Genomic DNA, 11,878 nt, shown 5'->3' with positions numbered 1-11,878 from the left:
GTAATTTATAATCAGTCACAAGAACGTCGAATCTGAATCACTTGAAAAAAACACGGGGGTGCTTAACTTTTTTCCAGGTGTATATTTCTTTATCAAAAGAAGGATGATGTTTTGAGCTAGTGCTGTAACTGTACAATCTGACGATGAGTGCCAGCTCGAAAAACTTGGGAATTGTTCAACCTATTATTATTTTTTAAATAATTTCTTTAACCCAAGAACAACTTTAGGTAACTTGTTAACATCTACACAACTGTAGTCTTTCATTGATTTCTAACAACCTTACCTGTCAACAAAGTGTTCATTTGGATCAGAAGTGTAGCTGTAGCCTGGTAAATGAGACTGCTGATTACCTAGCTTTGACAATCCTTCAAATGCACCACAGTTTTGACCAGTGTGTACCAGTGGCTGTCTATCCTGCCACACTGGGTGATAAAAAGATTGAGGATAGTGCCCAGAAGGTCCAACTGATACTGATCTTGCTGGTGTAAAACCACTGCTGTAGCACTGTGGCCACTGGTAAGCACCAAAGGAATGTTGACCACCTGGTGTTAAGTAGTGTTGCTATAAAAAAAAATCATACAAGAAAATTTTACATTCCATTAGGAAAAACAAACTTTGACTCATAAGCATTCTTTCAATTGTAACCAACGTTATTATTTTTTCAGAGTTCAAGACAATAATTTTGTTTATAACAGTACACAATTTATATGTTTCTTAATAACTGTCCAGCAAAAGTTTTAATCTTATTGAAAAACTGGGTTTTACATTTAAAGTTAAATGCCATGCTCGACTTTCAAAGTGTTTTGAACTGCTTGCTAAAGTTGTTGAACTTCATTCACTTTGTTACAGTGATGAATGGCTGCACTATTGATAGTGAAACATTATATTTCAGTGTACAGTATAAGAAAATAGAACTCACTGGAGATGGTGTCCATGGGCTCCTCATTAGTATCTGACCAGTGGCTGTGCCTCTATATAATGGTTGAGACCTTGTTTCTCCTTGTACAGGTGTCCTATTGAAATGACCATGACTAGGCTGACCTTGCCTAACATTCATGTTGTTCTGGAAGCCAATCCATGAGCTATTAGCTACATTGTGGGAAATAGTTGGATGTGGAGGCTGTAGAAGAACCTGAGTACTCCTGGAATTTATGTAAGGTCGTGGTTGTTGGAGAGAAGTAAGAGCTTCAGTATGCACAGGAACGTTAGAACATCCTACTTGACCAGAGATTGTTGTTTGGTGAAGTCCAAAACTCTTATTATTACCACTGTGTTCTATAAGTGATGAAGCAAACAAATGATGGGTTTGTGGCAACACAGTCTTTGTTGTAACAGAAGATGCAAGACGTATTTGTGTTGGGTTCACTGTTAGTGGCAACTGTGGATGTTCTGTTATTCCCGTAGGTTTATAAGTAACTGCATTTTTAAACTGTACTGGATACTGCATTACAGTCCGTACTGGGACAAAAGGTTCGAGACCTGTTGGTACTGATGATGTTGAAAACTGTTGAGCTAAGTTCTTCACTGGACTGAAAATATCGGAACCTGTCGAAGCTGTATATACAAGCGATTGTTGTACTTGTTTAGTTCTTGTAGGACTTAAAGGTTCAGAGTCTGCTGGAGCTCTGGATACTGAAGATTGTGAGGCCTGTTGTATTAAAGTCTTTGTTGGGCTGAAAGGTCCCGAGTCTGCTGGGGCTCTGGATATTGGAGATTGCAGGGCTTGTTCAGTTAAAGGTCCAGAGTCTGCTGGGGCTCTGGATACTGGAGATTGCAGGGCTTGTTCAGTTAAAGGTCCAGAGTCTGCTGGGGCTCTGGATACTGGAGATTGTGAGGCTTGTTGAGTTAAAGTTCTTGTTGTACTGAAAAGTCCAGAGCCTACTGGGGCTCTGGATACTGGAGGTTGTGTGGCTTGTTGAGTTAAAGTTCTTGTTGGACTGAAAAGTCCAGAGCCTGCTGGGACTGTAGGTACTGATGTACCATGGTTTTTGTTCTCCATAGTTAGTGATTGCTTTGTGTGTTTAGTGAAGTTTCTTGTTGAAGTAGAAGATTCCAGACTTTCTTGTGCTGTACTTGTTGGTGCTTGTAGGTCCTGATGTGGTAAGGCTTGTGGTGAAACAAAGAGGCCAGGATTTCTTTGGGTTGTGGATACTGGTGAGCAGAGCTCAGATGGAGTTGCCTGTATTGACGAACCTATGTAAGATGACTGAGGGGGTGAGTGACAAGGGTTTTTTGAATGTGCTTGAATAACCTCTAGTGTAGAATGTTGGTTGTTATTTCTGTCATCTTGACAATCTGAGGAGCTGCAATCTGAAAATTCTGTCGTTTCATCATCACAGCTGACAGATTCTCCAGTGTCTAATAAACAGAGCAAATCCAAATGTAATTAAATGACCATTAATAGTTTTCATTGAGAACAACTCAGTTAATTACAGTATATAAAAAAAAACATAATTTTATATTTAGAATTATAAGGTTGCAAATTAAATACATTCATTACACAAATTTTCTTTAAAACATGCATAGATCAAATAGAAAACTGAGAACCACAAAATGAAACAAACGTTAATACATACATTAGGTACAGATTTTGTATCCAGATGAACATTACAGCAAGGAACATTATCATTTCTAGTAAGAACTGGTTCACTAGCTACGATAACATAATAGAAAGAAAAAACCTTACCACTTCCAGTAAGGACAGATGCAACATCCAAGTGGTCTGCATGTTGAAGTGCTACCTCAGCTAGAGCCATTTCTCCCTTCATCTCAGCAACATAATGCAAATCCTACGTAAGAGAGTAAGAAGAATCAAATTTTTTTTTTTTTTTTCAAAATTAGAGTAATAAATATTTATAGAAAAATTTTGTTTGCCACAATTGTTTGTAGTGGAGAAAGAATGCAGGAAAATATCAATTCTTTCCTTGTGAATATATGAATGTTATAATTTTCCTATACTGAAAATGTATTTCCAAAAGGTACCTCCCTCCGCTCACAAAATTATATACTCTTGTCCAGTGCTGCCCCCTATATGCAAATTATTTCTTTACACATGCCAAGATCTGGTGATGGGAACCGCACCACTTCTGAACCAGATATACTCTTTGCTATTCATGAAAATGTGTAGTAGGTAAGGGCAGAAAAAGAGAGGAGCACATCCAAGTGGGAAAGAACTGTGGCAGGACATGTGATCCTAACCATGTAAATATATATGCAACTTAATCACACAAACTATAAAAGTGGGTAAAGCAATGGATGTGTTCCTAGGTGTAGTGTGGTTAGGGCGAGATGTACCGTACATCCTAAACCCATGCCACTGGGAACCAACATCCATGCGGAGGTAGGATGAGAATCATACCGTCTTCACTTCCAGTTCAAGAGACTGGGGGAAATCTAGAACCATTCCGACTCCTAAAAATGATACACGTGTTAGCTTTTATCTATCAATCTGGGGACCCAACATCCAGTACTGAACGAATGTTTATATAATATAATTCAATTCCCCCAGTGGCAAAACTGACAAGAACCATCCAAAAAGCAATAACGTCCTTGGAATAAGATACCACAAGGGATAGTGAAAAGGACAGAACTGGAACAATCCCCCTTACCTCCACTGTGACCCACAATACAGAAGGAGTATGATCGAGGGAGGAAGATAGACAACCAGAAAAGTGTGAGAGGACTCATTGATTGGTTCTACTCTAAATCCAAAACACAGCCACAGGGTACCGACATCCACATGGAGGTAGGATGAGGGCTCCCAATCGAACGGGTAAACTGCAACTGATGTCTCACTCCTTTTTGAGAGTATATTTCATATTCGAGGATAGCACGCCATCTACACCCACAAAACACCACCACACTACTCTGCACTGAATGTTTATTGCCATCTTTGTGTGGAACCCATTCAGAAAGATGACTCCACAGTTGAGCATGCCAGTGGCTTGGAACTGGAAAGTGGTAAGGACTCCCATACTCCACTAGAAGAAAGTGGGCTAAGAATGCGGTGGAGAGTCCAGAAAAACATCATTAACTGACACAGTGTAATGGGTGACTATGAAACCCTATTTTGAAAAGCAGACCATACCACTTTATTCAATACAAAGCAGGGAAGGGGAGCTATCCCCTTCTGCTTTACCCATGCAGTCCATGAGTGGTATGGTCCGAAACAGGCAAGTTTATGAAGCAATTACATTGTGAAGTTATTCACCCCATCTGAACAGTGAGTATTGCAAAGCCATGGAAGATAAAACGTGAGTCAACCTGGCTATACAGTGCGAATTTCAAGTTGAAGAATACATGGTCAGGCACCACTCGCCACAGAACAGGATCCATATAATGAGTAAATGAAGCAAGGGACCCTGAAAGGAAAAGAAAAGTATGAATATAAACTTACCCAGTTAAAGTCACACTGAAGCTTGAAGAATGGCCACAGGTGGAAAACGAAAATCTGACAAAGAAGAAACAGCAAACGTATTAGGTGTAGTCGACATGCCTGACTGTAGAATTAACTCCAACAGATGACGAAGATGAGTTGTGAGAGAAAAGGTGAGGTGTTGAATCTGACGAGAAGTCACCTGGAACAAATTCCGAAAGGAAGAAGACAAGGAGGAATAAGCCAATCAAAAGAGGGGTAACTTGAGATTGAGGTATGTGGCAAATGCATTTACATGAGGAAAACCCCATCGATTGCAAAGCCACCGGAAAAAGAGGCGATCGAAAGACCACTCCATCAGATATATTTGGTTGGGGCAGGAAATACAATCCACTAGAAGATTGAAAGCACCTGGAATATGATACGCAATGAGATGAATGTGGTTCGTGTGGGCCCAATATAGTAGATCCAACATTTGATAACAAAGAGATCTCAACTTGGTGCCCCCTAGGTGAATGATATATGCTACCAATGTAGAATTGTCGTAATGAATCATCACCAGACAATTTCTGGTGAGAGGAAGGAAGTGATTCAAAGCCCGATGGACAGCAAGAAGCTCAAGGATGTTGATATGCAAAGATCTTTTGTTTACAGACCAACAACCCTAAGCCTCCTGAAGGGATTGCAAATGCACACGACCGAGGGGGCCCAGTGATGTCATTGAAGACCACACCCCAAAAAGTGACAGAACCTCACAAGCAGAAAGTGAGGGAGCTGAAAGGGCATGGTGAACTAACAGTTCCATGTAATGAAGTCATAGAGGAGAAGGTTGGGCCCTACCAAGATGAGTGTCAAAAAAAGACAACCGAGTAGACGAGATATTGGGTATTTCGGAGGAAGGACTTATCCAATTTGATTAACCAGCCCACCTGAAGCAAACCTGAAGGGTAGGGCATGAAATTGATAAATCACACCGTGATGGATGAACCAAAGATACAGATAACCTTATGGTGATATAGGGATGTGGAGATATGGTCATCCATAAGGCCAGAGAAAATGCCCACCATAGGGTAAGAAATGACTTCATGGTAAAACAGGGCAGTTAAATGAAGCAAATGAGTCAGGACAAACTGATGACAGGCCTCCCTGGTTTACCTGGGGACAACAAAGGGGCTGGAATAAAAACCTGATGAAAGATATAGAACAGATTTGATGGCCTGCCGAGATAGTAGTTCCTGAACTGCCTTTGACAGATGCTGGCTGGTCATGGGATCTCAAGGTGGAGGGAAGGAAATGGGTATAGGAGACAGTGAAGGTGGGGAAAAAAGGAATCATGAATCCTTCCAATAAAACCCAATGATCCTTGACAAACGGACGTCAATGGTGAAGAAAATTAGCAAGCCGAGCTCCCACTGGGTAGTCATCAATATTGTTGGTGACATGACTAGCGTCATCAAAGAAAACAATGAGATGAGGCACCCCGAGAAGAAGAAACAGGGAAGGGGAGGAATGGGAAACAGTAAAAGGTGCCATATGGGGCTCCGACTGAGACCAACGGGCAACAAGGTTGCAAAAGATAGACTGTTGTTGTACTGATGCTACTCAGGATTCCAAAGACTCAAGGATCGTGTGAAAGATGAATCACTACAGAAATGGGGTCATACATAAAACCCAAAGATAAGATGATTGTAAACAAATGCGAGTTAAGGTCGCATCACAACCAACAACAGAGAAATCACTCATGTAAAGCTAGAGCTGAAGACTATAAATTAGCCAATGTGGAGGAAAGAAGGGAGAGGATGTCCCCAGAAAATCCCTCAGGAGTTTGGTAGAGAGCCTCAGAGGATGGTAGAGAGATACCATAAAAGAGTTGTGAAGGTAGGACAAAGGTGGGAAAAATTGGGCATGGGCCAGACTTACAGGAGATTTGAGGTCTGCATCCCAAACTGGCAAAATGGAACCTAACAATAGGTTGGTCCAGAGAAGGGAAGGACAGTCTCCATGATGATATGCAAAAGCAAACTGATCAGAAGACGTGTGGGGGAGTGCAAGGCATGCTAATCCCATCACTTAATTGTGAGGCAAGTTGGTCAGCATGTACCCGAATATCTAGGGAGGGGGGAAACCAAATAGGAATGGGAAGATTTGTTATGTAGTAAGGAAAGATGAGGTTCATAGGAAATAGTGGAAAGGGATAAAATGTTACATACCTGACAAATGAAATGCAAAAAGACCGTATTAGGCTAACTGACTCATCAGGTGGTACATGGCAAAATCAGGAGGTGGAAATAGGCAATCCAAGTTCGGGAGGATGTGGGGTGAGGTCCAGAGACAGAGGTTGACCCACGTAATGTTCAATCTCCTGGGGAATAAATGTGGATAAATCTCCTGCCAGGTCACCTGAGGCCTGAGACACAGTGCTAGTTGCATGTGTGACCCCAGAAGTGGTAACATGAACTTCAGAGTTCATAATGAGGAAGAGTCAACCAATAATCGAAAGTATAAATAACAATGTGACTATAATATACTGGGATTAAAGTGAAGTTAATCCACAGTCTTAATAGAAACTAGAAGTGAAAATAAATGAAGAACAGATCATGAGTATATGAATGATGAACATGAGACTTTAAACAAACAAAAAGGAACACGTCCAAGGACAAGTGCTGCCAAATGAGAAGTGATAGTTCGGTAGAGGCATATAGAAGGAGTCACATATGTCACGCTCCTATTGGTGGAGAAGTGATGCATGATGATTTACATGAGAGACATGTTGGAATCATTTGATTCTAATAGGGGAAGCAGATGCTTTATGGTGTACGTAAAGAACAAATTTTCATATAAAGGGCAGCAATGGACGAGAATACCTGATCTTGTGAGTGGACGGAAGTACCATATCAGAACTTTTGAAGTGATTATTAGTTGAACATCGTGATGGTTAATTTTCTTTACCTCAACCTGCAAATCAAAGCTGATGGTTTCATTTCAAGAAGAGACAACTTTTAACAACTTTCTTTATAATTTGAAATGATTATATTAAGTATCAGATCCTTGTTTTTTAAAGAAGTCAGAAATGAATCATAATTTCTAATACTACAATAAAGTAGTATTAGCAGTAGGAAACAAAGAATATGTAGAGAAATAATATTAAAATTCCTTTTAAAGATTACTAATGTTTATACATAAAATACAAACATTAATCAAATATGCAACAATATATATTTATCAGGTATAAAATATATTGTTGAATTAATAGATAAACATTGAAATTATTTAAAAAATTAACTTCTTGGAAACTGCAAAATAAAAAGGAATACCAAACATTTTGTTCTGAATATAAATACTATTTTATTAACAGGTTTCTCTTCTTGCCATGATACATAAACTTTTAAAATTACCTGGTATGAGCAAATGTTAGTATATTTTTTTATAGTAACAATTTAAGACATTTCTTTTTCCACTCCATTCTATGAATGTCTTAATGACTAATAAGTTATTTGTAACTAAGATTTCAATTTAAACCTTACCAAGAACAAATCTTGACAGTCTAAATCAACAGCCAATAGAAAAGCTTTCTCAAAACGCTGATATCTATAAAAAAGAAAAACAAAACTTCATAAATTTCTTCACTGATAATTCTTCACTTGTACACTTAATTGCAGATGATGAGAGGTTGATCATGTTCACTGAACTTTGAACTGATTCACTACTGTAATTACAGATGATGAGAGGCAGATCATGTTCACCGAACTTTGAACTGATTCACTACTGTAATTACAGATGATGAGAGGCAGATCATGTTCACTGAACTTTGAACTGATTCACTACTGTAATTACAGATGATGAGAGGCAGATCATGTTCACTGAACTTTGAACTGATTCACTACTGGAAAAAATTAAAGGATCAAATACTTGTGAAATGAAACACCTGGAGAAATGATGATGAAAACATTAAGTTGTATTTCACATACTTGTGAACTTTACTGAATTAGGCAGGATTCCATGCAATTCATTCCTTTGATCTAAGCCCCCCAGTGGAGGTGCTAAAAGTTCTTTTTAAATTGATCTGATTTTATAAAAATTGAGTCTATGTTTGTATTTTCTGGACTGAATTTCATAAAACTGCCTGAACTCAAAATTATTAAATTAGCCAATCATCATGGTTTTAACTTGGAGCTATTTGGGTGACACTTGTGACAGCTGTGTTGTTTGATCATTTAACCTGTGTGACATTACAATGGCTTGGGTTTTTAGTTAGGGTTACTTGTTGAGAAGCTTGGGTATTTCAGTTTGCTAAATAGCTTGAATAAATTTTATTTACAAAATAGGGTGAGAGATCACACTGACACATTGTATCACACAACCAAAGCATGAATTGCATGATGTGTAGCTTTGGTTTGAATTTTGCACAAAGCTACACGATGGCTATATGCACTAGCCCTAACCAATTTAGCAGTGAAAGACTAGAGGGAAGGCAGCTAATCATCACCACACACCACCAGTTCTTGGTCTACTCTTTTACCAACAAACAGTGGGATTGGCCATCACATTATAATGCCCCCACATGTGTAGCTTCGGTGAATTTGATATACAAAACAGGGTGAGGATTACATTAAGACTGTATCTTAAATACTATAAGAAAAGAAAAAAGTAACTGTTTTCTCCCTCTTTGGGACTTGTAGAATATTTACAGTTCACAGAAAGAACTCACCTGAGAAGATGATGAAAGAATCGACGAGCAAGATGTCCTACTTGGTCCCGATATTCCAAGATTACGACTTCTGGAAGTGGCTCATTTGGACCATAAAAACTCCCAAGAGCTGCTTCTAGTTGAACTACACAAATTTGAATAAACGTAAATTCTTGATACTCTTCCTTATTACTACCAAAAAATAACAAACTTTTAGTTAGGACATTTTCACACACACATCATACAAACTGTTTCTTACAAATGTATTTTATACAATATTGTGGAGATATATAAAAAAGTGTTTTATTCGTGGCAACAGTTGAGAATGCTTGATAAAAATCCCAGCATCAATATTATCAAGTGCGCAGTAACTTTATTTTTATGATTATTAAAAGGAATTACTTTTGAAAGAGAATAGAATTTTCAAGTTTCTAATTCAATTGTAAAAAACAATTCAAGGCAGAACATATATTCCATATTCTGATTCAATGGTTTCCATAGTAACCAGATAACAATACAATTTAAACATCTGACACAACATACCTTCCATGTCTTGACTCAAGTTCCCATAGTAACCAGTTAACAATACAATTTAAACATCTGACACAACACACCTTCCATGTCTTGAATCAAGTTCCCATAGTAACCAGTTAACAATACAATTTAGACATCTGACACAACATACCTTCCATGTCTTGACTCAAGTTCCCATAGTAACCAGTTAACAATGCAATTTAAACATCTGACACAACACACCTTTCATGTCTTGAATCAAGTTCCATAATAACCAGTTAACAACACAATTTAAATATCTCAGACACAACAAGAACTATTGCCATCTTTCTATTAATGCATGATTGTCTAGTGAAATTATTTTCACTTTTACACTTATGATTAAACCTTATGTTGTGTTACATTTTTTTCATTAACATATGAATATTCAATAAAGTTGTTAATACTTTGTAATAAAAGATTGATTACTTCTTTCCTAAGTTTTGTTCACAAGAAAGAAAACATTGGTAAGATACTATCTTTTTTTTTCTTTCTAGACTACCAGATGTTTTGTTACTGGTTTCCAACAAATAATAAGTTTATTTACAAAGTTTATTGTGGACGTTTGTTATGAAATCTTTGATCTTTTAACCATTATAACTATTCCTTACAGGCTGTTTGTCTGTTATTGAGCTTAGACTGGAACAGACAAGGGGAATTGTGCCTGAGATGTTTGAGCTGCATTATTAACTGGTTGCTACGAAAACCCTTGAATCAAGATAGGGAAGGTTTAAAAGTGAAAATAATTTAAATAACTTTAAAGTAATGCTTGAAGTTAGTAAGTAGACTTAATTAAAAGCACATAAGCAATGCTACATCAGGCAGAATGTTTATAATTGGACTATACTTTCATTTAGTGTTAGCACATAAAAAATTAGTTTTCTGTTGCATAATTTTTTCGGAACAGAGAACGTTGCTTAAGTCGATTCCAAGAATTGCAGCATACAAGGATCGATATATAAAAGGAGAATCACGAGACTTAAAACAGTTTGTAATGTATCAGATTTCATATCTTGGACATCAGTAGGTAAGAATGAACAAAGTCATTTGCATGATACTAGTTGACCAACTTATAATGTAAGATACATCATCCAATTGAAAATCAAATCTATCTATCTAATCTGCCTAAAAGCTTACCGGCCAGTCAGCCAAGTGTAGCCCTGTCAAACCGTGCCTTTATAACAAGTTCCTTTTTCATCTTTGAAACTGTTATTTCAATATAATACTGAACTTAAAAACTTGTTGACATCGTTGAATGTTTTATGTTACAAAATAATAAGTGATGAGTTAATAATAATGACACTTAGTAGTGTAATAATCAAGGAATTAATGTGTATTGTTACAGTATCCAAAGGTCTCAGTCTCAATTGTTTATTTCACTTAAACCTCCTCAAGTTCATGATCTGTATGATAATGCCACTGACTGCATAATCTTAGTATTAAATAAATAGTATATGTAGCACAGTACTGTCTCATGATAGTGCTTATTACAAATTGGTGCAGCTTCTACAGGATTTTAGGTCAATCAACATTGTTAATAATAAATAAAAGTAAATTTACAGATGTGGCTATAGCTACAGCAAACACTAAGCCTGAGGAAAGAGAAAATGTATGAGAGAGGACAAATATTGCAACAAACATAGGCTTAGAGGTAATGGTAGCTCTGAAATCTATACCTTAAAGAACACTATCCTATTGTTTATGGTGGACTAGAGAAAGACATAAAAAGTGTTTTAGATGGGACAGAAGAGGCAACAAACATCTCAGGTTGGTTGAAATTACAAAAAAACATATATATTCAGACTAAGAGCATCAGGTGAAGCAAAACAAGTTATAATAAACAAAATTACGACACTTATAATATACAACATTGTTTATTGACAAAAAGGGGACATGGATAAACGTTTCGAAATTCTATCAGATTCCATCTTCAGTATCTAAAGTAGAATAAAATGAATTTACATAAGTCTTTATACATTGTCAAAGTACAATTGCTAAATATAACGATAATTAAACAAATAAAACAATAAACAGTAATCATGGGGAGAAACTACAGCAAGAAAAAGAAAAAAAAAGGTAAAATCAGTAATACGAACATATCAACAATATGTTGTTCAGTGTTGGAGAGTGCTGTTTGATGTGGAAGGTTTCTTTGATCAATAATTCCAGGTCAGACTTGCAGAGGATAGAGAAATTTGATAGTATAGGTTGATGTAAATTCATTTTATTCTGCTTTAGTATACTGAAGATGGAATCTGATAGAA

The 11,878-nt window shown here is 37.2% G+C and overlaps 1 protein-coding gene across 1 annotated transcript in view; it reads right to left on the bottom strand.

The window, feature by feature from the left end:
* The window catches only part of LOC111087827, a 13,864-nt gene extending 4,300 nt beyond the window's left edge, over positions 1–9,564 (bottom strand). The window contains exons 1-6 of the mRNA XM_022395869.1: positions 9,535–9,564; positions 9,084–9,209; positions 7,900–7,963; positions 2,687–2,789; positions 920–2,358; positions 284–561 (exon numbers count right to left, since the gene is read on the bottom strand). Of these exons, the coding sequence (XP_022251577.1) occupies positions 284–561; positions 920–2,358; positions 2,687–2,789; positions 7,900–7,963; positions 9,084–9,209; positions 9,535–9,539 (2,015 nt within the window). The 5' untranslated portion in view covers positions 9,540–9,564. The remainder of the gene's footprint in view (positions 1–283; positions 562–919; positions 2,359–2,686; positions 2,790–7,899; positions 7,964–9,083; positions 9,210–9,534) is intronic.
* Positions 9,565–11,878: the final 2,314 nt, after the last annotated feature.

This window comes from Limulus polyphemus, unplaced genomic scaffold (genome assembly GCF_000517525.1).
Source record: "Limulus polyphemus unplaced genomic scaffold, Limulus_polyphemus-2.1.2 Scaffold2699, whole genome shotgun sequence".
Taxonomy (NCBI): domain Eukaryota; kingdom Metazoa; phylum Arthropoda; class Merostomata; order Xiphosura; family Limulidae; genus Limulus; species Limulus polyphemus.
Note: the sequence above shows the minus strand (reverse complement) of the source record. Positions and strands in the feature narration are given on the sequence as shown.